Source organism: Aethalodelphis obliquidens, unplaced genomic scaffold, assembly GCF_003676395.1.
Source record: "Aethalodelphis obliquidens isolate GAN/ISIS:26980383/991018 unplaced genomic scaffold, ASM367639v1 scaffold14, whole genome shotgun sequence".
In the NCBI taxonomy this organism is placed as follows: Eukaryota; Metazoa; Chordata; class Mammalia; order Artiodactyla; family Delphinidae; genus Aethalodelphis; species Aethalodelphis obliquidens.
Genome location: NW_020837958.1, coordinates 5,810,654 through 5,838,607, shown reverse-complemented (window position 1 = coordinate 5,838,607; position 27,954 = coordinate 5,810,654). Strand labels below are relative to the sequence as shown.

Here is a 27,954-nt window from a genome sequence, read left to right as displayed (position 1 = left end):
CTGACACGTATTTGGGTTTCCAAGCATGGAATTTTGAAGCATATTGTGTTGTTTTGCATTTATGCCATTAAGCACCCTTCCTTGGTATATTTTCTGTTGACTGGGTTTTCTTTGCTTTTGTTTGCACAGAAACTTTAGTCTGTGTTAGTGAGGGATTGTCAGTTGCCAGTGACTTACTGAGGGAACTTGCTCCCTGAGCACTTTGAATACCTTCACGGTTTCACTGGCAGGCAGCCTTCTCATGTACCAGGGAGTACCACCTGAGAAGCAAGGTATGGTTATGCTTTCGTATGTAGGCTTCCACTCAGTTAAATCCCAGGTTCACACATGTGAAGAATTCATCCTGCCCTTAGTAAGTCTCCTGTTGTATGAATAGTGGAGAAACACCACGTGTCTCATTTTAAAGTTCAGACCCTCTTCTCAAGCCAGGCATACAGAACGCAAACTTTTTGCCAGGCATGGTCCTGGGAGCTGGGGCTACAGCAATGGATAAGTAAGGTGAAGTCATCTTTCCCCTCCTGGAGCTCCTGATCTGTCCCGTGCTAGTGCTCTGCCCCCCTCCCGGAGTTATCCGTCCAGCTTTCTGATTGGAAAACAAGCTGTAGTGTGTCCAATATAATCTTTGGTGTAATCCGAGTCTCCAAGTCTTTGCTGTTATTTTCTTTGTTGCCAAGTATTTAAGTATTCAGTTACTGCTTCTCTGTACACGTACATTCACCACCACCACCATCATCCCTTTTTGAAAACATTTTTGGCCTGTTTATAGATTTTAAGCTTAAAAATTCCCAAAGCATGCTTTCTGGATAATTAATTTTGCTGTACCAGCAGTTTCCAACTATTAAGCGTTAACAGTGTTCCGGTGCCCAGAATACCACTATTCTTTTTCCCCTCTAGGCAGCTGAAGGTCTTCATTTTCTCATATAAAAACGTATTCATGGTGATCAAGAGCTATTTCTTGGTAATATAATTCAGTTATGTTATAGGTTCGTGTGTGGATGGAAAATGTAACTACCACTTAGCATTGTTTCTGAAGGCAACCATTTGGAACAAAATCTCTGTGACCATACTTACTGAAACATTGTCTTCTCAAGGCTTCTTAGAGTCTATTTTGGTGAACATGAGTGAAAGCACAGGCCGTGAAACACTGAAAATGTGGTTAAGTCCCTTTAATTGTCCACTAGTAGCAGGGGAATCTGCACTGTAACTATGGTAGCTGATTTGATGAAAATACAGATCTGATAAGTAAGAAAATTTGTCTGAAACAAAGTTGACTGAGGAAACAGATTTGGGAAGAAATATAAATGTGTCAGTATGTCAGGTTACTGACTCTAATAAGTTTTGGCTTCCAGCATAGTCTTAACTATGATTGAATTTGATGCAGTTGTGTATTCCTTCAAATCTGGCTTTTGTTTAAGATGGGGAAATTATAATCATGCATTAATGAATATAGTTTTAAAATTACTTTTTTCCTCCAGAACCCATAAAGTCCATTCTTGGATAATCAAAACCCAGGTTTGAACTTTTGGAAGGATTTCTTCAAGTTTCTTTAACAGATTTTAAAAATCATGGGCTCCACAAATCTAGCTAAACTTAAAGTGCAGAAGCCTTTCTTTGAGTTGACATCCTTGGAAATGTATCTTAGAGTACATCATCTTTATCACAGGATAATGATCCCTTTTCTGAAGGATTGAAAGGAAAAGTTTATTGCAAATCAGTCTACTTTTCTTTCTCAACTGTGGTGATAGCTTTGAGAACATGGCTCATGATTCATATTGTACAACTCAAAGTAAAAGCATAAAATAGAAAGTATAAATTAGTCTTCCGTGTGGAATTTGTAGGAGTCTTGACTTTCTGTAGCTCCTAGGAACCTGTCTCGCTATGCTACTATAGATTGTAATTTTCATGTCTGTCATCAAGACATTTGGAGTGTGCTAGAGGTTGTGGGAGGGCATCTCTTTCAAAATCCAGTTCGTTTTAAACTATCAGAGGAGAAGAAGGTAATACCTGCTTGACTTGAGTCAAAGTTTCTCACCTAAAGCTGACATAGAGGAATCGTGAGATTGCCTGTACCTCATTCAAGTATGCAGTTTTGAGACAGAAAAGCATCTGTTTGGGGCCACTTTCAAACAGAATTAGCCTTTTTTTTTTTTATTTTTATTTTTTAACATTCAAACTCCTCCACCCCTGCAGCAGCTGTTTGTTTTGCAGTCTGGCACCTTAAGTAGTAGTTCTCTATAGCTGCTGATCTTCTGAAAGCTGCCCCAGTTCCACACACTGCATTCCTAACAATTTCTCGCTGTGCTGAGATGGTAAGGAGATCTTTGTTTCCTAAGCATCAGTGCCCCTCTGGTTCATGCAGATGGCTCAGGCAGCTTCATGCATGCGTCACCCCTAGGATTAACATTCACTCCACTCCAAGATGCTGATCCTCGTTTCACTGTCCTCTGGTCCAAGTTTGTCAACTCCTGCTCATTCATTTTGATTTTAGAGTCAATTACCACTTCCTTTAATGATAATAAGGTACTTGGGGGCATAGTAGACTTGCTCTTGCATTCACCCCATCCCTTCTTTTGTTAATTCAGTTCAACCTGAATGAATAGCATCATATCCATCTTCAGGCCAATGTCAGGATACACTGTCTTAAGACAAAAATAAAGCTTTCCAAATATACCTCAGTAGACATTTTTTAGAAACTAAGAACCTTTTTTTTTTTTTTTGTAAATTTATTTATTTATTGGCTGCATTGGGTCTTCGTTGCTGCGCAGAGGCTTCCTCTAGTTGCAGCGAGCGGGGGATACTCCTCGTTGCGGTGCGCGGGCTTCTCACTGTGGTGGCTTCTCTTGTTGCAGAGCACAGGCTGTAGGCATGCGGGCCTCAGTAGTTGTGGCTCACGGGCTCTAGAGCGCAGGCTCAGTAGTTGTGGCGCATGGGCTTAGTTGCTCCATGGCATGTGGGTTCTTCCTGGACCAGGGCTCGAACCCATGTCCCCTGCATTGGCAGGTGAGTTCTTAACCACTGTGCCACCAGGGAAGCCCCAAGAACTTTTTTTTATTCTCCCAAGCTGGGCTCGTTAAAGCTTTTCTACGCTCGTGTCCCAAACCCAGTTGTACTTTTCAAACTGCATCGTGTCCCTGTTGTAAAGAGTAGTCTGGTCCTTTTCCCAGTATAGTTTTAATTCTATACTGAAAAACAAGCTGGAAAAGGAACTACAAAAGCCATTTGGCAGGCTGCTATTTCTCTGTCGGTTACCATAGAAACAGTGATGGCTGAGTTGGGGGGTGTGGGTATTAGATAATAGGAAGTTTGTGATGCACTGAAGGTTTGGATGCCAAAAGCCTTGTTTTCTAGAAAATTACCCGTTCGTAAGCTCTGTCCTTCAGCTGAATCCTGAAAACGTGAGGGGCTTCTATCCATCTCGAGGTGATTGAGTTGAGGCCAGTTGGACGTTTCTCTAACCGTTCCTCTCTCTAGCACTTTCTGAAGGATGTGAACTCTGTTCATATCACCAAAAGAGATGGTTGTAAAACTACTTGTAACGGTAGGGGTTCTGAGAGTTCCCAGTGCGTTTGGGTTCCTAGTACCTCCCTTGCTAATTGGTTTTTTACACACTACTGGGAAGAGTGGAGTATGAAAAGGTCAGTTTGATCATAAATACCAATATTTTTCCAGGACTGTGGAAGAAGTGAGGATATTGGAATCCAAAATAATATAAACTGACTAGCTTACATTTGAAAATTGGATGAACTGGACTGTGTAGTATTTCATGGAGTGGTGCTCAGCCAGAACCCCTGCTGCGGCTCTTCCGGGCATCCACACTTCTCATTAGTCCATCTTCTGATTACAGCATCTGTTCTGAGAAATTACAAGACCTACTTGAAAGAAATTGTTGATAACCATCATCTTTTTAATACATTCCTTAATGAAATTTAGAAAATCAGGTTTTGTTTCCTATTTACTGACGTTTGTAAAAAGCACTTATCCGCCTCATTTATACTTACTCCTTTTTTGTAAATGGGGATGATAATTGGTAGCTACTTTATGGGAGTAACAGAGAAGTTTTCCCGTGAAAGGCACTATGAAAGTCGTTGCAGTAATCAGTGAATTTTTAAGCTGTTATAAATGGTGGATGCTACGGTGACTTTTCATATGTGGAAATCGAAAAAGAAAAAGCCAGCCTCCAAGTTTGCCTTGGACTGTGAATGGCATTCACTGAGGGAGTACAAAGGAGACTCTGAGAGGGTAAAGTGGCCTGTGGGTCAGGAATGGTGGCTGAGTTTTTGAGCTCCTATCTGTAGGGTCATGCAGTGGTTTGGAGAGCATAAGTGAGTGAGTGGGAAATTAATTTGTGCATGTTTAAGCAGATAAAGATAAATAGTCCTGGTAGGACCTGAATTCTCTACCGACACAAGACCTTTTGGGAGTTGGAATCATCATTTGCTTCCTTGGGGCCTTGTCTCAGGCTAGAATCCATGTCCTGACTGCCACTGGGAATAATTAATTTTTGCAGAGAGCCTCCCAGTTTCGTATTGCCACTGATAGTACTTTTCGTCTTGGGAGAACAACCTTTTCCAAAGTGATTCGTCAGGTTTCTGTGTGCCCCAATTAGGTATGGGTTCTGCTTGCAAACTTTTTTTTAAACGTTGTCTCAATGGTAGAGTTTTTTTCCCTCCACTTTGCCGTACTCTAAAAAACTGTTCCTAAGCCTTCTGGTAATTTTTCCATCTTTCATAAGCCACATTTTCATGGTGGATGACTGCTTAGCTGAGGCAGAAAAGAGCTTAGTGAGTTTGAGGAAGGAGGAGAAGGCCCCACAGTGGAGCAGAGTGAGCAAGCGAGCAGAGTAGCAAGTGATGAGATAGGAGGAGTGGGGCAGGGCCAGATCACGCTGAGACTCCTGAGCCTCAGGAAGGAGCGGATTTTATTTTAAGTACATCAAGAAGCTATTGAAATGTTTTAAGCAGAAGAGTGACATGTTCCGATTGAAATTTTACAAGGTCAGTTGCTACTGCGTGGAGCTCGGGCTAGATAGGAGCAAGAGTGGAAGCCAGGAGACCAATTAGGAGGTTGTTATACTTCCTGGGACCAAGGCAGAGAAGAAGGGAGGTGGACAGCTTTAACGACAGGAGCTCAGAGGAGCAGGTATTTTTAAGAGAGGCATGGGAATAATGGTCTGAAAGTGTCAATAAGGAGTATCCCCTGACTCTGTAGATATGAGAGACGTGATCAGCTTCCACAGGAGAGAGAGTTTCAGGGAATTTGAAATCTTCTGGAGAGACCTAGTTCTTGATTAGGACAAGGAAGTAGAGGGAACCTTCAGAGCACATGAGGTTGCGGATCTAGGGTGGTGTTTGCTCATCATTGAATGAGAATTCCAGCGGACACAGTGGAAGGGCGCAGGGGTGGGTGTGGGAGATTATGTCTGATCAGGTTATGTCCCGGAATGGTTTGGGAATGAATGTTCTGATTTAATGGATGACTGGAGAACCCTGCACTTTTGCTGGTGACTGGGGTCAGCTGAATGTCAGGCTTCGTGGAATTTGTTCTGTACACTCTTTGAGGAAGGAGAGTGTTTATTTCTGGTGCTACAGTGTTGAGTGGAAGCTCTTTCAAAATAGCAGTTCCTTTAAGTTGCATTGCTTGGAAACATTATATCACCAAGAATGGCATCTTCATTACATTAAGGCACATTCAGTGTGGCTAGAATGACCGTAACAGTCAGTGTAAAGCCAAGCTTGTTTTTGCTTAAATTCAGTAACTTCTGACCCACACCCCACCACTGATACTATATCAACAACAAATCTGAACAACAAACACTGTCAGCAGGTGTTTCACTGTAAACTGCATTTGCCTTTTACAATCACTGGGTTCGCCCGGTATAGGATGATTGATTGCACGTGCCAGTCCCTCGTACTTAGTATTTTCACTCACCTCGCTAGAACCTTCCATGCCAAATCCATGTCAAAAGTCAGGAAAAGAGTTTGATAAAAACCCAAAGATTTGTGTGTGGCAAGCGAGTTCAAAGCTGTTTTGAACAGATAACCTCGGTCATTTCAAATCTATGCTTTTCCAGTTAGCCTCTTCCTTTAGCAGATCTCATTTCAGAAACAGCTGCTTCTTTTTCTAAAGTAATGTTTTCCAGATTGATATCGAGGATGCCATCTTTGCAAGCGTGGTTTGAGTCAGCAGACTAACTGTAGAGATGACTTTGTGAGGTCCTAGCTTTATTCTGTCTCCATAATTTCCGTAACTAATATGTTTTGTTTATGTCAGATTTAAAAGATACATTACCACTATGAACAAAAAGTCCAGCTGTGTTCTTACATCAGTGCTGTAGGAACAACTTTTCTGTCCAAATATAGCTGCAAGCTTTGATGATCGATGAAGCTGTCTAGAAGCCAGCCAGGTTCTCAAGGGCAGAGCAACACCACAATTTGATTGGGAAACAAGCTGGAAAGAAATGATTAAAAAAGAGGAGAGGGGAACATTTTGGCATGGCCATAAGTTGGGAGGTAGGGTAAGTAAAGGGACACTTGGCTCCAGCAGGCTAAGTGGCTGTAGCACATGCTGGCATTTAGTTTTCAAATATCATTTCAGTCTGCAAAAAAGCCTTGACCATCCTTGTCAAGCAGCTCTACCATGTATCTGATTCTTGGGCTGGAGAGCTAGGGAAATTCCTATTCTATCTCTTACCGTCTTGAGAAAACCCTTTGCTTGATTCTGCAGGCACTCTAACATCTTGGTTTTTTCTTGATTTTGAAGCACGGATTCTGGGATGAGTTGTCTCTATCTGCAGTTTCCCTTTCCTACAACTTAACTTACTTTTGGAACACCTGCTCTCTAGCTCCATCCCACCACAGTGCTAATATACTATACCACTGTCCTAAAGAGCGAATACTCTGGCCTTTTCTCAATCATCATTCTCCTCTTCTTTGCAACGTTGGTCACCAGTGTCCAGCACCTCTCTGCCTGAAACTTAGCCATCTGTTAGCTGCCTTTTCTTTCTCTTAATTGGCTTCTGAAATATTGTATTATCTTAGCTGTTCTCACACTTTTCTCATTGCTACTTCTCTGACTCCTTTGAGGTTTTTTTCCCTTTACACCCCTTAAATATGGATATTCAAGGTTGTCTTCGATTCTGTTATCTTTGTCTACATTACTTTTTAGGAAAGTATGAGCTAGCAGTAGATTGTAAATGCTGTATAGGCAAGGTTGACTTCTGTCTTGTTTATCATTACGTCCCAGCCTTTAGCAGTGTGTGTGTGTGTGTGTGTGTGTGTATTTTATTTAAAAATAAAATAAAATAAAAAGGTTGTTTCTGTATTTTTATATTTTTATTTTGTTTTTTGTGTTTTTGCGGTACGTGGGCCTCTCACTGCTGCGGCCCCTCCCGCCGCAGAGCACAGGCCCCGGACGCACAGGCCCAGCGGCCACGGCTCACGGGCCCAGCCGCTCCACGGCACGCGGGATCCTCCCGGACCGGGGCACGAACCCGCGTCCCCTGCATCGGCAGGCGGACCCTCAACCACTGCGCCTTTAGCAGATCCTATTTGGGAAGCCCTGTTTCCGTATTTTTAGTGGGAGACTGCTGATTTGGACTCAGGTGGTGGCAGTGGGGAAGAACAAAGTGAATGAATTTGAGGTATGTTCTGGAGGGTGAACCAGGTTTCTGGCTTGAGCAGTTGGTGGATGGAGGTGCTGTTTACTCAGAGGGAGAAGGAGCAGGGGGTTTTGCTTTTTATTTTGCTCTTATTTAGGGAGGGTCTGTAGAGGGAATCAAGAGTTCCTTCTTCTGCATGGTATGTTCGAGATACTTGAGACTTCCAAATGTAAAGTAGGACATTGTCTATGAAGTCTAGGCTTCACATGACAGGTCTGTGCTAGAGGTATCATTTGGGAATTGTCAGGATAACAACAGCAATAACAACAGTAAAGGGATGGTGATCAATAACAAGTGTATAGTACTGACTCTGTGCCTGGCTTTGTTCTAAGTGCTTTACATGCAGCCTCCAGTAATCTTGTCAGGTTGATAGTGCTGTTATCCCCGTGGTACAGGTGAGGTGGCTGAGGCACCGTGTTCTGTCGCTTGCTCCACATTGCACAGACAACTATTTGTTGAACTGAATTGAAACTAATAATCTAGATAATATGTAAAGCTATGGAATTGCACCATTATCAATTCAGGGCAAAAGAAGAGAGAAAGAGGCACAGAGAGCCAGGATTGAGCTCACTGCTTTCATCACTTTGTTTTCCAGCTCAAAAGTCTTTATTTGCTCCTACTGGAACAAATCGTAAATGTAAACTCCTCAGCCAGACTGTCAAATCTTTACATAATCTATGCCCCACCGACTTTGGTGTCTCACTGTTCCCTGTGTGATTGCACTATTCTGCTGAACTATCTCTTTGCTCCTTAGGCATGCTCTCCACCTTCTCATTAACTTAAGTCTTCTCCAGGCTTCAAGGGACCACTGTAGCCTCGAAGCCTTTCCTGATGCCTCCAATGAAGAAACTAATAATAGTTAGTGTATGTCGGGTGCTTCTTGTGAGTTTGGGAAATGAGAAACAGGTAGAGGGCTTCTACTTTGTTTTGTTTGACCTTTCTGCTCGTGTTTTGTTTTTATAAGCATCTTCTTAGTAAGAAGATGGAAAAATTTCTAGTAAGTAGCTCACCTAGGAGATCAGAGATGACTTGGAAAACCAAATGTCTCACTGTTGACTAAGATCATTAATTTGGAAGCATATTTTGCGTCCATGGCCTTTTCTGATTGCGTTGGGATCACTGAGATTAAGAATATGATACTTGAAGCAGCATATCTGTCCTGAGCTTTGTTTCAGGCACTACCATGTGGAATGGCAAAGGGGCATCAAAGAAGCCTGGCAGATAACGTGTGGCCTTGCTTGGGAGCTTACATACGATGATAAGACATGGGCATAAAAGAAGGAGTCATGTGAGGGATCCACCAGCGGCTCAGTTGGGTAGCTCTTAAGCGGAAACTGGTCCTCAGACTTGTTTTGTTTATATACTTCCCAGGGTTTTTAAAGAAACTGAGTTAGTTGCCAAAATTTATAACTCAGGAGATTTCATATAAAAATCCCGTTATCAGTTTCCCTGGAAAACCCAGAAGGTCGGGCAACTCCAGGGGAACGGTGAAGGAGCTGCAGAGCGGCTCCCACCTGTGTGCGGCCCTGTGCTCTCCACTTCTCCTGGTCCCCGCTCCCCACTGGGTTGTGCCTGGCCCATGCCCCTTGTTCATGCTGCTTGCTGATGTTTGTGACCCTTACAGTGTAGTCGGGGTGCCATATAATTCAGATAGGAAATAGTTACAGGATGTCAGAAGAAAGAGAGAGAACTTTGGAGAGCACAGCATGGTGGAGAAAATACAGGCTTTAGAGCCAGGCAGATCTAAGTTCAAATACTTGCCTACATGCCTCTAGCCAGCCTTTTGCCTTAGCCTTTTGCCTCCAGCTTCCTTTGCTTATAATACAAAGGAGAGTATCATGTCCCTTACAGGCTTGTGGTGAGAATTAGCAGTACTGGGTGCAAATGGTCCCTAACATGCCTGGTACTTTAGCAGCGTACACCATGGTTGATCATGTCCAGAAAGCCTAGCAGGATGCCTTGGTTTAAGTACCTGGAAATTGTTATGAAAAGACACTTGGGGCAGGAAAGTGGGGAGCCAACTCTCGGTGGATTAAAGAGTTAAATCTAAAAAGTATACTTTTTTTTTAACCGAAAGGAATTGCAGTTGTATATTTAAGTTTCTTGAAGACGGGAAAAAACCATGAAGGAGAGCCAAAGAAAGATCAGTAGAGTTGACTGTAAAAATTTTTGAGCTATTCTGTGTTAAATATCATAAATGCAGTTAAAACGCAAATAGCAAATGAGAAAAATATTTATAGAAAGTATAACAAAGGGAAAATATCTTACTGTACATGTTACAGATCAATAAGAAAAACATTAACACCCCATAGAACGACGGACAAAAGACACGAACAGAGTTTACAGTAGAAGCAATGCAAACAGCAAATAGCCATGTGAAAAAACGGTGGACTTGGTTAGTAATTAAAGAACTCTAGGTTTGAAGAATGAATTGCCATTTTTCCCTAATTTTTTTTGCCAGTTGATAATGTTCCAGTACCGGTGATGCGCTCAGAAGGCAGGTGCTGTCACATTTTCTTGCTGGAATTATAAATTGCCACAGCCTTCTTAAAGCAGTTTGATGTATAAATCAAAGTGCCTTCAAGTTCATACCCTTAGATCCAGTTATTCCACTTTAAAGAATATATCCTAGAAATATATTCAGAGATGTTTAGTCCAAGATCTACTTGCAGTAGGTTTTTCTTTCCTTTCTTTTTTTTTTTTTTAGAGTGTTACCGGTATATTAAAATCTCTGTTTCCAACCATGTGTACCTAACTGCTATGTCCTTAGCACTAGCGTAGTGCCTAACATATGTAGGTGGTCAAAAAATAATTTGTGAGTTTAAAGGAGGAAGGATGTGTTCATACAAAGGAATATTATGCAGCCATATTTTTAAAATACAGTACATCTAAGATGTAGAAAATGCTCACAATACAATGTTAAAAATGAGTGCACGATTGTATGTGTAGAATATTCCCTGTGTATGTGTTGTATGAATTCTGGATGACGGGATTAAAGGTGATTTCTATATTTTCTTGGTGCTTTTCCTCAGTCATTCAGGACATATTTATTGATATGTGTGTTAGGCATTGAGTGTATTTCAAAAGGGAAAGACAGCATAGCCCTCCCCTCATGGAGTTTATTATCAGAGATCAAGAAGGCAGACATTGAACAGGTAATTACAAGTGTGTCAGTTACTCTAGTGAACTTATGTTACTTTTATAGTAGGAAAAAAAACTATGCCAATGATGATTTTCAAGCACTGATGTTTGTATTGGCTTGGTCAAAAGGTTTGTTCGTTTTTTTCCATAAGATGGCTCTAGTAGCGCTTAGTTGTCTTTAACTTCATTTGAAACAATTTTGTTAGATTGTATTGTGACAGCTGTCATGTCAGTGTGCATTAAAAAAAAATCAAAATTGGTGAATTTTTGTGTAGCCATTTTAATATTAATGATGGGGGAAAGCAACATTTTCAGCATATTATGCTTTATTATTTTAAGAAAGATAAAAACACAACTGAAACACAAAAAAATATTCATGCAGTGTATGGAGAAGGTGCTGTGACTGATCGAACGTGTCAAAAGTGTTTTTTGAAGTTTCATGCTGGAGATTTCTTGCTGGACGATGCTCCACAGTTGGGTAGACCAGTTGAAGTTAATAGCGATCAAATCGAGATGTTAATTGAGAACAATCAACATTATACCACGTGGGAGATAGCCGACATACTCAAAATATCCAAATCAAGCATTGAAAATCATTTGCACCAGCTTGGTTATGTACATCGCTTCGATGTTTGGGTTCCACATAAGTTAAGCGAAAAAAACCCTGACCGTATTTCTGCGTGCAATTCTCTACTTAAACATATGGAAATGTTCCATTTTTAAAATAAATTGTGATGGGCAGTGAAAAGTGGATACTGTACAATAATGTGGAACAGAAGAGATCGTGGGGCGAGCAAAATGAACCCCTGCCAACCACACCAAAGGCTGGTCCAAAGGTGATGTTGTGTATATGGTGGGATTGGAAGGGAGTCCTCTATTATGAGCTCCCCAGAAAACCAAGTGATTAATTCCAACAAATACTGCTCCCAGTTAGACCAACTGAAAGCAGCACTTGACGAAAAGTGTCCAGAATTAGTCAACAGAGAACGCATAATCTTCCATCAAGATAGTGCAAGACCACATGTTTCTTTGATGACCAGGCGAAAACTGTTACAGCTTGGCTAGGAAGTTCTGATTCATCTGCTGTATTCATCAGACATTGCACCTTCAGATTTCCATTTATTTCGGTCTTTACAAAATTCTCTTAATGGAAAAAATTTCAATTCCCTGGAAGACTGTAAAAGGCACCTGGAACAGTTCTTTGCCCAAAAAGATTAAAAGTTTTGGGAAGATGGAATTATGAAGTTGCCTGGAAAATGGCAGAAGGTAGTGGAACAAAAGGTTGAATACGTTGTTCAATAAAGTTCTTGGTGAAAATGAAAAGTGTCTTTTATTTTTACTTAAAAACCAAAGGAACTTTTTGGCCAACGCTATAATTTCTAAGACACCTTTTTTAGGACAAGAAAGGCGCAATTACATGAAAAATCTACATAGATCTCATACAGTGTGACGTTTCCTTTCCAGTGAAAAGAAAAATGTTTAGATTTCTTATCTGTTGGGTGGTTTGTAATGATATAACAATATACACCCAGGCTTTTTTTTTTCCTAAATAGCATTTTAAAAAAAATTATTTATTTGGCTGTGCCGGGTCTTAGTTGTGGCACGCGGGATTTTTATTTGTGGCGTGTGGGCTCCTAGTTGCGGCATGTCGCATCTAGTTCCCTGACCAGGGATTGAACCCTAGCCCCTTGCATTGGGAGTGCGGAGTCTTAACCACTGGACCACCAGGGAAGTCCCTAAATAACATTTTTCTAAAAGAAACTGAATAGGCTGAGATCTTGGTGAAAGTTATGGAACTTTGGAAAACCCCAGTATTCACTGGAAATTATAATTAAGCATTCAGATGAATTGGCTCTGGTTGAGGAGGGAGTGAGAATGTTAACATTAATATAAAAAAATTTTTTTTTGCTTTTTCCATCTACTTGTGAGGTTTCAAGTGTGTGGAAAACCAAGAATATCAACAGCAAAACCCACCCTGTAGACTGACTGTGACCCTAAAAGTTTCTTTTATCTGGGATCAGGAATGGAAAATTTTATCCTAAGCCATGGCTTTTTAATGGGTGTGTTTTGTTTTGTTTTGAAGAAAGACCTGAGTAAATCAAAAGGGTTACAGAGCAGTGTTTGGGTAACTTAACCATGCTTAATGGCCGTGAGTGCATTCCTCTAAACAGTCTGAACTGTGCTTCCACTGTCGCTTATCCATTTATCAACTGAGCCCTTATGCTGAGCCTCATGAGCTCCTCTGGCCTTTTACCTGCTTCCTCAGTGGAAAAAGTCTCTGTGTATCTTGGTTAAGTTAAAGCGTGGCTCTTTGGTCTGTTGCTGCTCTGGTCTCGGGAAGGAAGTATTCGTGAGCTCTGTGTTGCCTTGATAGAATCCCCTGCCCTCGCTTCTGTCTCCTTCTGTGAATTGGGAATGTACTTCCTAAGCCAGGGGTGTTGGAAGGAACGAATAACAAGCAGCAAAGTAGTGACATCACCTCTCGCTGTAAGTGTGCTGGTATCACTGTCTCCTTCAGGGACTGATGAGAGTAGCCCCCTGCCAAGTGAAGGCTCACCCTCTTTTGCCCTTTGGTACAACTAATGGTTATACTGGATGTAATGTGTTTCAAACCAACCTGAGGCTTTCTCTCATTTGAAAACCTCAGATCTTAGGAATAGTGAGGGAAATGTGGCTCTGTTGACCATCACTTTCCGTCCATGCTGATGTTTCCCTCTTGCATTTGGAATTCTCTTTCACTTGCTGGGTCTACTCCTGCTTCATGTTTCCAGGTAGAGTTACAGTGCTCCCCTCTTCTCTTCCACTGGCCTTAGCGCTCCCTCCTCCCCAATAATGGTTTTTTTTTTTTTTCATGTTTGGAAAACTGTAAGTAGTTCCATTCATTTGGAGCACAGCGTGCCCGTGAGAGAGATGTAGGAGCTGAAACTAAAGAGAAGGAGCATGCAAGTCATCAGGAGCCTTGGGTGCCAAGCTAATGGATTTGAACTTCATCCTGAAACCTTTGGGATGTCATTAAAGTATTTTAAGCAAGGGAGAGGAATTCTGAGATCAAATTTGCATTTTATTACAGTGGCTTTGGCAGAGCAACACTGGATGAGAAAATGCTGGCTCTTAACTTTTCTAACTTCTCCAAATTACTCCTTACACGTGCTCCCTGGTCTCACAGACCTGTGTACACAGGATGGGGCTTGGTTTCTTGGCCTCTGGGCTGTTGCATATACAATTCCTTCTTCCTAGAACATGCTTTTCCTCCGTAGTGTATTTTTTTTCTTTTTTTAAATTGAAGTGTAGTTGAGGTACAGTGTTATCCCAATAATGTTTTAATGTTCTAAGAGATCTTCATCTCAGGATTCTCTTCCTGTTGTGTTAAGTGTCTTTCCTGTCCACTGCACTCTCCTGTCTTAGTGTCTGTGCTTGGTTTATAGATTAAGGCCCCGTTGTACTTCTGGAGTATATAGAGGGCAGCAACAGTTCTGTTTCTAGCTGTGTTGAACCTTGATCTGGTAACTGACTTTACAGCCTAAATCAAGGAGCCTTGAACCCTCTGATTTCATGAACGATGCACTCCCTTCTGATATCTTTTCTTCAGTAGAACATACATCTCCTCTGTCTGGAATACTTTTTTCAGAGAGCAACCTTTTGCTTTTCTGAGATGGAGCTGGGCTACCTGAGGACAGGGTCACCTTCCCACTGGTTGGCTGAGGGGTCAGAGGTAAATGTTTTGGTGCTTACTTATTACTGGAAGGCAAAAGGTGGCAGACACAAAATCAGTCACTGAGACCAAAAGTTATTTCAAACATTGTGTATATCTTCTGCTTATAAAGTTATGACAGTGCTTGACAAAGTCACTGCCAAGGGCTGGGGGCGGGAACCTAGACTGTTTATGGAAGTTCATTTTGTTTTGATTTTGATTTTCCTGGGAGAAATCATTGTAAACAGTTACATTCTCAGAAGCACCCCTACGATAATAAACATAAACACAGCATTGCAGTGAAATTAATCCTGTAGTAACCCAAATGTAATCTCATGCGTTGGAAGTGAAGCAGATGAATGGACGAATCTGCCCGGAATGGAGGTGAAGAAGTCAGGAAACTTGGGTCTGTCCCTGTCTCAGTTCTTGACGTGCTCTTTGTTGCTCTGAGCAAGGAAGTTGTTTAATGTGCCCCTGTGACAGCGGTGGAGGAGGAGTGACACCACCTGTTGGCCATATTGCAGCCCACCCTGGGAGGCTTCATTATGGTGTTGGACGTGAATTGACTTTGAGCTCTGGAAGAAAGGGGCAATGTAAATACAGGCATTTGTATCCTAGGTGCTCCGGAGTTGCAATCCATTCTCAAAGGCTTACACAGCCAGTCTCAGTTTAGCAACACTGTTCTGGTCACAGCAGAGCTCCCTTCTTTGAGAAGATCTTGTTGTTGACTGTTCTGGAAAGAAACAAGAATATATCTCCAAAATACCAAAATAGCTATCGGAAGAGTTGTGACTAGTTTTAACATAGGTACCAATTAGTGAATTAGCATAAATTATGAGAAGGGGGTCAAAACTCATCACACCATGTCTTGTTTGAAAGCCTATTCTCCTAACACTATGTCAAAACACAGGGCACAGAATAAGGCAGATGTAAAGAATTATTGTATACATGACTTTGAATTCCTTCATAGGCCAGAATGTGCTTTTCTGCATTTTGAATGCTGATAATACTAATACTAATAGCTGTTATGCTGTACCTAATACGTACCAGTCTGCAAGTAATTCTCACATATGTAAGTTGAGGCTCACAGCAGCCCTGTGTGGCAGGTACTCTCGTCATCCTCATTTTACAAGTGAGTAAATTCAGGAACAGAGAGGTGAAGTAACCTGCCTAAGGCCAGTCAGCACCAAGTGACAGAGCCAGTCTGGCTGAGTGGAGGCTGGCATCTCTTCGACCAGTGTCATGTTCTGTTGCAGCATCTTGATCACACAAGCAAAAAAAATCAGTGCAATGAATGCTGTTTTCTAGGAAGAGAATGGGGACTACACATATGTGGACAGAGTGAAGTTACCCTTGGCTCACGGAACCTTGTTACTCATGGAAGGAGCCACCCAAGCAGACTGGCAGGTGAGAACATGCAAGTAACATGGATTTGCTGTCATGTAGAGGCTGTTTCCTGACTGGCTTGCGGTTATTAATTTCTGTATTAGACTTGGTGAAAAGCAAGTGGCTTTTATAATGAGCAAGAGGCAATAAACTGACATCATTTCCAAGGGGTTTTGATTGTACTGACAGTCAAAATGGCCCTCTACAGCAGCGGTGTCCACTAGAAATTCCTGTGAGGATGGAAATACTCTGTATCTGTGTAGCCCAATGTGGTAGCCACTATACACATGACTGTTGATCTCTTGAGATATGGCTAGTGTGCTGAAGAACTGAATTTTTAATTAATTTAGAGCTTCAGGCAGCCAGTGGCTAGCATATGGGGCTGCACAGCTCCATAGCTTAGGCCAGGCCATTTTTAAGGTGTGCAAATTAAGAACACTTAGCATGAGAGGGGAATCTCATGCCTGTCTGTGATCTCAGCCATTTATGTGTTTTCTTTTGAGCTTTGGAAAAATGGCAGGAGGCTGAGAGGAAGAGCAACACTTAGAAAAAATGAAACTGTCTCCCTGTGAGGGTGCTGACATATCACAGTGAGGGTGGTGGTAGAGATTTGTTTCAGAGAAGGAGACCTTTCTCCACAAGACTTAAAAGAGCTATTGCTGCTTATTGACGGGAGATAAAATTGAAACATGTCTATGTCCTCATAAATAAGTTTTAAATTGCTTTGGAATAAAAGTGTAAGTGTGTGTATGTCAGAGTTATTCATATTTCCATTTAGCATCGAGTGCCCAAGGAGTACCATTCTAGAGAACCAAGAATAAACTTGACCTTTCGGACAGTTTATCCTGACCCTTGAGGGGCGCACTGGTGATGTGAGGTCTTGGAGAGGGAAGCTGTGCTGAGACTGAGCAAACCTTCCACCATGAAGAAACTTCCGGAGACTGGTCCAGCTGCTCTCATGGTGTGGCTGTTTGGAAGATGTGGATGGGATTTGCTTCCCAGCTTGGAGTCCTATTAAACGACAGCCTACAGTTCATGTTTGTAATATGTTTACTGTGGGAACAGTAATCCCTAATCATGTTTTGAAATCACATATTTTCTTTAGGCAAGTTAAAAACTGCTGTGGCTGTGTTCACAGATGATTTTGTCCATAAGCAGTTATTTTTCTGCCCTCTCCCGCTTCATTTGAAGAAATATGAATGTACTTTGCCTCCGGGGTAAATCCACACATGTTTGTTCCTTGTGCCTTCAGCAAAGTGGAGATACAAACATGAGTCAGTGACTCTGGAGCCTTGCGTAGGCAGACAGCTGCTAAAACCCAAACAGAGCTTTGTTGAAGTCTGCCTTGACTCCTGAACATCTTGGCTTGTGTGCTATTGTAATGCAAAGCTGCATATTCTGGGAGCACTTTATTTAACTGAGTCTCCTTGCCTGTCCATCTTCCCAGGATATGCTCAGACAGGTTACAGGCCTCTGAATAAAGAGCAGAGGTGGTATTCTCCAGTGCATCTCCAAGTAGCCACCTGGACTACTTGAAATACAAGAGAAAACTGTCCCCTCAGAGGGAGGAAGAATTGAGTGATGTCATGAGACATTTCGGCTGAAGAGCAGCAAATGCCCTGCTAGTGGCAGCTGTTCTACATAGATTATTTCCCCCTGGAGAATGACTTGAGTCATTTAAACCCTAGCCAGATAGGAGCGGGAGCAGTCCTACAGGGAACAGACTCAGTTACCTAAGAGTCCTGTTCACTTTAGATTTCAGTAGCCCGATGACTAAGGCTTTCTTCTGACTCAGTGTTTTCTTCTACACATGTTCCCGAGATGAAAGCCTTAGTCTCTGATGTCACCAGGGTTCCCAAAGCAGACAGAGCGACTGCCCCTTGTTGCATCATAAAAGCACGTGTCTTCCTGACCCCTTGACTTAGGAGCCGCATGCCAATTCCAAACCAAGGCAGGGAAAACTGGAGAGAAAGAGAACAGATTTAAATGGATGAAAGTAGGGCGAGAGAGTTGGAGTTTCCCTTAGCTCCCTGTGGGGAAAATTTACCGAGCCTTCTTGCTTTTGATCTTGTTTCCATTCTGTGCTGTAAGATTGATGATCTCCATGATCACAATAAAATGCCAAAGGCTGGGCAGGCTCTTCCCCAGAAGGCAGATGAATGCCATGCCTGGCCAGGCGCTGTTCTCTGACAAGCTCTGTAGCTTCTTTAACCAGAGTCTCTTAAATGTTGTTGCCTGTGTGTTGTTCCTTTCTCTAAGAAATGCTAAATGCTTTATGAAATCTGAACATCGTACTGACTGAGCCTTCCTGTGAGGGAGGTACAAATCACCATAACTATAAAACGAAACCTACTCAATCCCTAGCTTTCCTCCAATTCAAACAAACACAACCTGGCCAGGGTGGTGCAGCCAGCTTTGGCTATGAGCTGGCTGCATGACCTGGGGAAATTCCTCTTCTGTTCCCACAAGTGACAGGGCTGGCAGATGACTCCAGGTCTTAACCACATCCCTCCTGACCCGGGGTCATGCTCTCCCCTCGCATCAGCTCCGATTTCACCTCTTCCCTCATCACTGCCATGTCTGTCAGGGAAACTAACTCCTACTCTTCAGCAGACAGCCTGGACCACCACCTGGGTTTCTTCACCTGAGAGCAGCAGTCTTAGGTTTTGTTTCTTGCTGTCAAATGCCGGAACTGCCATTCTTTCTACCACTAAGATAATGTCCCTTCTGAAATGTCAAGTAGGTACTTGCCATAGAATAAAAGTACAGGGTTAGGACCGGACAGGAATTCCAGACCCCAGCAAAGGAGGCCCATGCTCAGTGACTGCACCAACCTGTTGCTGTGTTTTACTGGTGGTAGATCTTAACTAGGAGTTAAGGGCGAAGCTATTTTTGCCAACATTACTTGTAAAGCAGCGGAAGCAAATATAACGGCTGTCGCATGAAGAAAAACAGGTCTAGCTTTTTAGTTGCCCGTTTTTTGAGCTTTAATAACCTGCCAGAACAATTTAAGAACCGTCCTAGGAGCTTTTCATACATAATTCCTAATCCTCCCGGAAGCCCTGCCAAAACAAAATGCTGTTCCCACTGTAGGGACGAGGCAGCTGAGCCTCCAGGAGGCGAAGTCATTTCCTAGGACCTATGAACGGCAGAACCAGCACATACAGCACCGGCTAATGCCTAGACTGTGCTTTTCCCTCTGCCATGCAGGATTTAGGCAGAATAGTGGGCACCCCCAGGCCCATGAGCCTCAGGGCTTGCTCATGCAGAGCGGGCAACCCAAGCTCACCCTAGTGCCCTGCTGACCAGGCTGACTGCCAGGCCACTCTGTTTGTCCCCTGGCTTTCCTGTGAACCAGTGCAGGTATCTGCACCTCATCTCTCCTTAATCAACATGAGCATCTCCTAGTCAGAAACTCTGCTGCCAACTGGACTAGAACTGTCCAGTTTACTGGGTGGGGGAAGCTCATTTTGGGGGGACACAGTCCAATTTATGACAAATTAGACAAATTCTCATCTAACCTTCCTGGCAAGTGACTGAGACCATGTTTCCTGACCATATCCAAGCCAACTTTCAGAGGTAGACAGGTGGTCCCTTCCTCCCCTCACTCTTACCTGTGAGTACATTTGGGGACCCTGATGCCCAGACTCAGCGTCAGGCTTGCTCACGCTTACCAACACCACGACTCCGACCAGCAGACAGCCCGAGAAGCAGGGTAAGCTCTGCACACTAACAACATGTTGACAACAGGCACCTTGCCTCAAAGCATGGGTCGGAGCAGTCTGACACAACATCAGCTTGTATCCTCAGTCTACAGCTAACCACTAACTCACATGGCATCGATGATTCCTAATAAGTTTGGGTCACAGCCCATAAACCTGCCGTTTTCCTGTGACACTCCCTCCCTGCTGCCTCCATGGCTGGTATGACCTGCCCTCGCGAGTGGCAGGTCTGTCGGGACCTGGTCAGTAAGTGGCACTGCCTCCTGAATTGTGTCATGGCAACCCCAGAAGAGTTCAGTGGGCACTGCAGCGAGCAGAGCGCTCCAGCTGGGCGGCTTCAGAGGAAGCCCTGACACGTGGGTCCCTGCCCTGCTGGGAATAGTTCTTCCTTGAGTTCTGGCAGCTCTCACTTGGCTGCAGAGTATCTAAGACCCGCTTTGCCTTTTCTGGTCATAAACACTTGTAGTGTTGAATCTGAAGTCTTGATTGCTGTATGTTCTTAACCGTGCCTTTGAAGAAGCTGAATGTTTCCATAGTGATGCATTCTGTTTGTTTAAATCTTTACATATATGTGGTTCCACCCACGCTCTCCTCAGAGGGATTTAGTTCACAACTGTCTCCTTACCCCCTCCCAGCTTCCCTTTGCAAGGAACCCCAGTATGAGACCCCTGTCAGTTTTGTGCTGCTGGAATCCATTCTTAGATATGATGACTCCTGTGTCTCGGGGTCAGCAGGGAAATTATTTTGATGTTTACTAATGAGGGTGGAACACAGGCTAATGGTGCCTTTTCCAGCTGGCTTAGTACTGCTGTGATAAATCAGAAAAGCCTTCCCCAGCCTGTGACCAGAGCCCCATGCTGGGCTGGGCTTTCAGCTGGGCGCGTAGGAAAACAGGATAAATTAGGTAGTATTTTTGTAGCTAATGTTACCCAAAAGATCGTTTTCTCAGATGAGCCAACTTGAAGATGACCAAGGCATGTGTGACACTGTTATCATTACAGTTATTTGAATGCTATCACTTCCCCTCCATGTAATGGTGATGTCACACTCCCTGGACACCAGGGACAGTCCCTATTCTCATGTGGCCTCCACGAGTGTGGACGTGCTCAGGCAGGATCCTGGCCTCTGACCCTACTAGCTTTTAACTCTGGACACAAAGTCTAGGTTTCTAAAAGGGAAGGAAAGGTGAAAGCCAGGAGGAAGTGTAGAGTATTTACTGGACCTGTTACGTACATAATCTGACTTATTCTTAAAAGCAAACCTATGAGGCGGTTGGTTGGTTTTTTAAACAGCTGAGGAAACTGAGGTACCTAGAGGATAGATTAGATCCTGAGACTGGGTGTCCCTGGTGGGCAGGCTCCTGCGTGGTTACTTGTCTGCAGGCATTTAGTGCGATCTCTGGGCCTCCCCCGGCCCTGGCGTAGGGGGGATGGGGGAAGCGGCAGCCTGAGTCTCCTGGGGCTGGAGGGACTGTGCTTTTCTCATCCCCTTTAGCAGCCGGCAAAACCTCGGGTCCTTGCCTGGGAGCCTGGAAGCTTCTCCCCAGGGGGCGGGAAGCAGGAGGAAGTGGTGGGCCAGGCGTGGGGCTCTCGAGGGCTGCGTGATCAGGTTGCAGTTAGCCGCCCACTGCAGGAAGGGTGTGGGCGAGCGCTGTGGCCAGCGCCTGCCGCACAGCGCCTGTGATGCTCCAGACGCCCCCGAGAAGGCGAGCGAGAGCCTGCAGGGCAGCATTAGCCGCGGAGACAGGACGGCAGCCTCGCCTTCCCAGGAGGCTGCAGCGGGGAGGCCCTCCCCCGGGCCGCTCTGTCGCTCTGAGGACCGAGTCGGAGCCTCTGCCACCAGGTCCCTCCCTGCCCCCACCCTTGTCTGCATGAGGATGGGACCATCTAGGAAGGGAATCCACACCCTCCAAAAAGCGATTCTGGGTTGCGGGCTGTGTCCTCCCTGCCTAAAGAAAGTTTGTGGGATGGGTGGACGAAGGATGCCGTGAGGGCCTCCCAGACTTGGGCCTGGGGTATTCAGGCTGCTGCCCACCCGGTCGGGACTCAGGAGAGTCCAGGAGAGGAGGAGGGCCCCGCAGAAGTGTCTCCCCCATGCCCCTGTTGGTTAGAGAAAACTTTTCTGTAATGTTTTCTCTGAAAAATATATCAAGGGATTAGCCACTAATTTCTTCCCTGAACCCTGTCTCTGATGTTAGCTGTGAGCCTCTATTCACCCCGTGTGAAGGGGAAAGGAGGACAGTTAGCCTAGAGGCAAAAATCTGGGGAGGACGTCTGAGTGTGTGGCTTCCCGCTCGTCCCCCAGTCGGCCCCCTGGAGGGCCTCCCGCCCTGGGCTCGGAGAGGAGAGCCAGAGAGGAGAGCTGGCGGACTCTCCCCCTGCCTTGCTCTTTGTCTCCACAAGTCCTGTGAGGGTGTAGGCTAGGAGCTGCTCTCCCCGTTGGACAGATGCTCTTCTGAGGGCCACCCAGGGCCATGCCGGCAGAAGCAGCGTGAAGAGCCACAGCAAGTGCCTAGGCCAGTGTTCTTTCCACCGCTCTGAGGTTCCGTGACCTCTTCTGAGATCCCCAGCTGAAGGCAGACCCTGGTGACAAGAGGGAACGTGAGCACAGACAGCCCCAGAAGGTCGCTGTGCCTGTTGGGGCAGCCGTCCAGGGACTGGTGTTGGCGATCTCCATGCCGTCCTGGCCGGGTGGCTCGGCACGTGGCCAGGATCCCTGGCGCAGCTTGAGGGAGCGTCTTCCTGCCGAACATAGAGCAGGCCAAGCTCTGCACCAGCTGCTTGGGGGACTTAGCTGGACAACTTCAGGCAAGACTGGTCAGGCCCCCTTTACTGTCACAGTGCTGCCTGCAAGGGTGGAATTAGGAAAGAGCTTTGACACACCCCCTCTGTCCCAGGCTCCACATCTGGCAGACTTACTGCAGAGCCCCCGTGGGTCTAGCCTCAACCTGAGCCAGGCTGACCTGGCCTTGAGTCCCACTCTGTCCTTCCTAGCTGAGTCACCTTGGACCCGTCTGTCAGCCCCCAAACCTCAGTCTCCTCAGCTGTGAAGTGGACACAGAGGCAGCCACCTCTCTGAGGTCTTGTGAGGGTCGAGCTCATGAATGTGACATGCCTGATGCTAATGTGCCTAGCAATGTAATCGTTTTAAGTAGAACATTCCACATGCCCTGCTAGCCCCAACCCTAACCCCTCTGCTGGGTGGGCAGTGCCGCTGTGACTGACAGATGGCCCTGTGACCCTACCCTTCCCCTTGCCCGGCTCCCTGGGTGCCTGCACCTCTGTTGTGGGCAGCGAGGGGAGGCCCAGTGGCTGTGGGAGGAAGAGCAATATGGAAATTGTGCACAAGGAGGCTGATCATATTAAGATCCAGCTGCACTTAAGCGTCTCCTGGGAAGCTCTTTACAGCGCACTGAAGAGAGTTCCCAGATGTCAAAGCGGCCTTGCTTCGAGGCCCGGTAGCTCTTAGCGGCCTCGACACATGCTCCCCAGGTAATTGGTCTCCTAATGCACCAGCCCTGGCCGGGTTCCACCGCCTCTTCCCCCTCGGGTCAGTTCATGATGTTCCCCAGCCTGGCAAGCGGGTCACAGACCTGTGTGACACACCCCCGCCATTGTTTTCTTGTCCTTGCAGGCCACTTCTAGATTCTGTACAGGATGCCTTGGCCTGGAAGAGTAAACAGGATTGCCAGGCAGTGTTGAATCAGGAATTCTATTCAAGACCAGGGCTTTTATGTCCACAGTTGTGTGTTAGATGCAGTGGGGAACATATAAAAGGGAGACACGATCCCTCCTATTACAGATAGAAGTAAACCAGCATGGTTTTCATTTTCTTCTTCAACATTAGTTTTTATTCCTAACTACAAAAGGGATACGTGTTCTTGGTAAGAAATTTAAAAGAAAGATAAAAGGAAAATCATTTATAGCTTCACACCAGAGATGACAGCTCTTCACATTTTGCAGTGGATTTCTTCTCTACACGTTTGTATACTTCAACAACAACAAAAAAAAGCAAGCAACTTTATACTGAACTCATCAACTTGTAGCCTTTTGCTACTTATTTTTTAAATTGACGCATGACATTAATTGTTGTTCCTTAAGAAGTGGCTGCATAGAATGGTATATAGTTGTATCGTTATGTACCCAGTCCATTGTGTTGGATAATTCAAGCATTGTTCGGGTTGGAGTTGCTTTTGCTATTTGTAACCATTCTGTTGATTTTGGAAATCATGAGAGTGGATGGTAGGGCTGCAGTGTAGCTAGGAGTCCAGGATTTGGCCTCAATCAGACCTCAATTCAAATAATAAAAGAAGAGATAAGTAACATTTTTATAGAGGCTGAATATTGTGCCAGGCACTGTGTTAAGTGCTTTACATACATTGACTCATGATTTATGAATCCACATAACAGGCCGTGGGCTAGGCATTATTTTTATTCCCACTTTACAATTGATGAAACTGAAGCATCACCCCTCCACTTTTGCAGCCGTCCTGTGTCTAAACCTTTGTGCACGTGTATGATTGTTTCTTAGAATACATTCCTGAAAGTGGGGTCCTGGCCCAGATTTGGAAGGCTATACATATTTTTAAGGCCTTGAATACATAATGTGAATGACTTTCCAGAAAGGTTGCCCCAACTTCTCCTCCCACCAGTGTTTGTGTATATTTGAGAAAATCGTGCCATGCTTTGAGCAGCAATAACGTGCCAGGCCAGTGCTCTAGAAAGCTTCTCTCCTTGAAGGAGAGGCTGTGCCTGGCCTAGAGTAAGCGAGCACTCAGTACCTCTTAGCCAGTGTTAGAACTGTTGTCTCATAGTGTGTCGTTTGTTGAGAAAACAAGACGCATACTTGAAGAACCTCAATAACAAGGTGAATGTGGAACAAGGGGTCCTGACAGTGAGTGCCACACGTGTTGGAGGAATATGGGGCGTAATTTGGGGTAGTGGTCATGGAACGCTGCATGGCGGGGGAGGCACTTGGAGAATGGGAAGGAGGACCCTGAAGTAACAGCCTGAAGGCTCATGAGCAGTGGAGCCTAGGTGGCTTGTGTCCAGGGCTTGTGTAGGGAGTGCTGAGCTGGAGGAGAGACAGTGAGAGAAGATGGGCCCAGATCAGACCTGGGAGCCACCCCAGGCCAAAGGCTCTGATGGTGGGGAGCCTCCGAGGGCTGAGACTTTCAGGAAAATGTACTTATCAGGAGGGAGCGAGGGGATGGGACTCGAGGTGGGGAGACCTGGACGGGAGCCCAGGCAGAGGGATCTGCATGTGTGGCCTGGTAGGCACTCTGGGAGCAGTGAGGAGAAAAGATGTTGGGTTTCCTGGTGCTGGTAACAACCCTTCTTGCCGCGAGTCCTGAAGCAAAAGCAAAACAGACACAGGGCTCAGCTCTGAGGCCAACATGTCTGACAGAGCTGGATGGGAGACCTGGCTTCTATCCCTGACCATGGTCAGACTCTTGATACTCCCTCACCAAGTCTGGGCCCTGAGGCACCCTATTCAAGGAAACAGCACAGCAGGCCCTGTCCCCGCCAGCTGCTGGGAGAGTCGCTGCCAGCCCCGCCGCGCCAGCGCCTGGAGAGCCAAGGAGGTGGGCCCCCAGGCCTGCTTCCAGCAGGTGGACGCTGGCCCTTCTCGGTGTCCCTCCCTCCCAGGTGCGGGGCACAGGAGCCGAGCAGCACACTCCCTCTCTGTGGGCGGGCACATCTGCAAGTGGGCAGGAAAGGGACTCGCTGTTCCCCCAGGCCACTGCCTTCTCCAAGCTCCCCTGTCAGAGAAGTCTGTCCTCCCCTCCTGGAGGAGGGACTCAGCGGGCTTGGGAGAACATTTCCAGTATTCTTCCCCCGCCCCCCGGGGCTGGAAGGTTCCTTTCCTGGTTGCAACTAAGGTAAGAGATACTCCCCTCTCCCCGACACGGTCATCCTGCCCCATCCAGAATCCTTTGGAGGAACGGCTGCCAGGAATCAGCCGGGCAGGGGAGTGTCCACGTGTCAGTTTTGGTGCCGTGTAGACCTCGTTCTAGAGCCAGCTCCTCCGCTTACTGCCGTGTGGCCTTTGGCAAATTTCTTGGCCTGAGTTTGTCTGCCAATAAGACTGGGTTGTTGCGAGAATTGAGCGTGACAGTGTAGACCCGTCTCGGTCTGCGTAACTGGCATCATCGAATAATGTAGATGGGGAGGAGGCTCCTCCAACCTGCGGGCTTGGGGCGGATCTCACTGTGATGGAGGTGGCGTGACTTCTGTGTAGACGGGTCTAGGACAAGGCCTTGGGGGAGAGAGGCCCCAGCCTGGCCAAGAGAGACTTGGGAGGCGGCTGTACGGGGCCATTGGGGGAGCAGTGGGAGGGAGTGTGGAAAGGGACCTGATTCTGGGGTGTTCCCATGGAGGGGGGCTTGGGAGGAGGGAAAGGAGGCAGGGAGAGAGCCAGAGAGGAAGGAGAAAGGTCTTTCACGACACCCCATTGCCCCCCACCCCAATACAAAGCACTGTATTCTTCCCACTCTCGCCTGGGAGCAACATGGGGTAACAGTTGGCAAGGCTGGTTGTGTCTAAGGTTAAAAGGTGAGTAAGAAGTTGGGGGCCTCTGAAAGGTGGCCCCTGGGTGCTGGGGCAGTAGTGTCCTGGCATCCTGTCTCTGGGCCCTGGGCCAAGCCCTTCTGCACTTGGCCCCAGTTTTCCCATCTGCAGAATACAGGGGTTGCACCAATTTAATTTTTTGTAGCTGTTTTGACCACAGTTCATGGTTAAGAAAAAAAAAGTTTCCACACACATTTAACTAAAACTAAAGCTTAATAGAACAACACTTCATTACACGTCTCTACTCTGATGTTGTCTGTTCTGCGTCATTCAGAACTGCTGGTGACGGCTCCCTAACTGATTGTATGGCCCACTAATGAGTCACACCCCTCGCTCTGAACACTGACCCAGCTCATCTGGAAGTTTCCTTCCTGCGCTGGCAGCTGGCAGTTCTATTCCATTTCCTCTGGCCTCATGACCCCCATCAACCAAGCCTTTGTGGTTTTCTTCTTCGTGTCTTCAAACAGTCATCTCAGATGCGGGAGGGAGCCCCTGGCCTGATGGCACTGCTCCGAGTGCCCTCTCACCTCCGTGGGAGGTCCTGGCGCGCCCACTGTCTGGCTGGGCCCTGCCTGCACTGCATCAAGTGCCGGGACTTCCGTGGGTGGGGAGGGCCCTGTGCCATCACCACGGGCAAAAGAGTGGGTTTGGATGTCATCCACACTCCTCTCCCCACCCCACCCGACCGCTGCCTGGGCCAGAGGACACCAGCCTTCTCTCTGGAAAAGTTGTTGGGGGGCTTCCCTGGTGGCGCAGTGGTTAAGAATCCGCCTGCCAATGCAGGGGACACGGGTTCGAGCCCTGGTCCGGGAAGATCCCACATGCCGCGGAGAAACTAAGCCTTTGCGCCACAACTACTGGAGCCCGCGTGCCACAACTACTGAAGCCCACACGCCTAGAGCCCGTGCTCCACAACAAGAGAAGCCACCGCAGTAAGAAGCCCGCGCACCGCAATGAAGAGTAGCCCCCGCTCACCACAACTAGAGAAAGCCCACGCACAGCAATGAAGACCCAACGCAGCCAAAAATAAATAAATAAATACATTTAAAAAAAAGTTGTTGGGAAGTGGAGCCTCCCAGTTGGAATTCCAGACTCTTCCTCAGGCAGAGCCGCTTCACCGTGTCCCTCCTTTCACTGAACCCCTGTCTGGGCAGGTCCAGGGGGTCACCATCGTGAGAGCTGCTGATGGATGATGAGATGAGCTTTGGCAGTGATAGACCTGGGTTCAAACCTTAACTCTATCTCTGCCTGGCTGTGTGGCCTTGTGAAAGTTCCCTAACATCTCTGAGCCTGTTTCCTCATCTAAAGTTTGGAGATAGCAACACCCATCTTGCAGGATAAACTTAAGGGTGAGATGATAGGTAGGTACCCAGTGATTTGTGTTGGTGCCTGGCCTGAAGAAAACTCATTCCTTGAAATCCTATCCCCTTGGGTGTCCCTGTGAGGGAATGGCTGGAGAAATAGCAGTTGTTGCCGCCTTAAAGAAAGAAGGGGGAGATGCCTTCCATGGGCCAGTTATAGGAGAGCAGTGTTGGAGAGAGGCTGCCTTGAGTGGGCTGTCCTGGGAGTGACCTGCAGCCCCAGCGTGTCCAAAATGTGCAAAGAGACTGGGGTGCAGCAGGCATCTTGTGTCCCCTGGGCAGCTGGAGACAATGTCTGAGGAGGCAGACAGGCAGGGACTGGGGAGAATGGAGTCTCTGGGCCCCCATGGCGGGCCAGGAGCTTTTCACGAGGCTGATGGTGTGTGCCAGTTCAAGGCCAGGCTCACAACACATCACGCAACAGGGC

At 46.0% G+C, this 27,954-nt stretch overlaps 1 protein-coding gene across 4 annotated transcripts in view; it reads left to right on the top strand.

Annotated features, from left to right (window-relative positions):
* Nucleotides 1-27,954, top strand: part of ALKBH3 (alkB homolog 3, alpha-ketoglutarate dependent dioxygenase) — a 71,179-nt gene that overhangs the window by 19,924 nt on the left and 23,301 nt on the right. Inside the window, exons 9-10 of one of the 4 annotated variants that reach the window (XR_003434460.1) lie at nt 130-272; nt 15,798-15,896. The exons of 1 other annotated variant lie outside the window; for it this stretch is intronic. Coding sequence is in view for 2 of the 3 variants with exons in the window: in XM_027114952.1 (XP_026970753.1) it covers nt 15,746-15,896; nt 16,654-16,682 (180 nt within the window). In the remaining variant the exon portion in view is untranslated. Of the gene's footprint in view, nt 1-129; nt 273-15,745; nt 15,897-16,653; nt 16,910-27,954 lie in introns of those variants that run through there. 2 more of the 4 variants (XM_027114952.1, XM_027114953.1) reach the window with 2 other exon arrangements.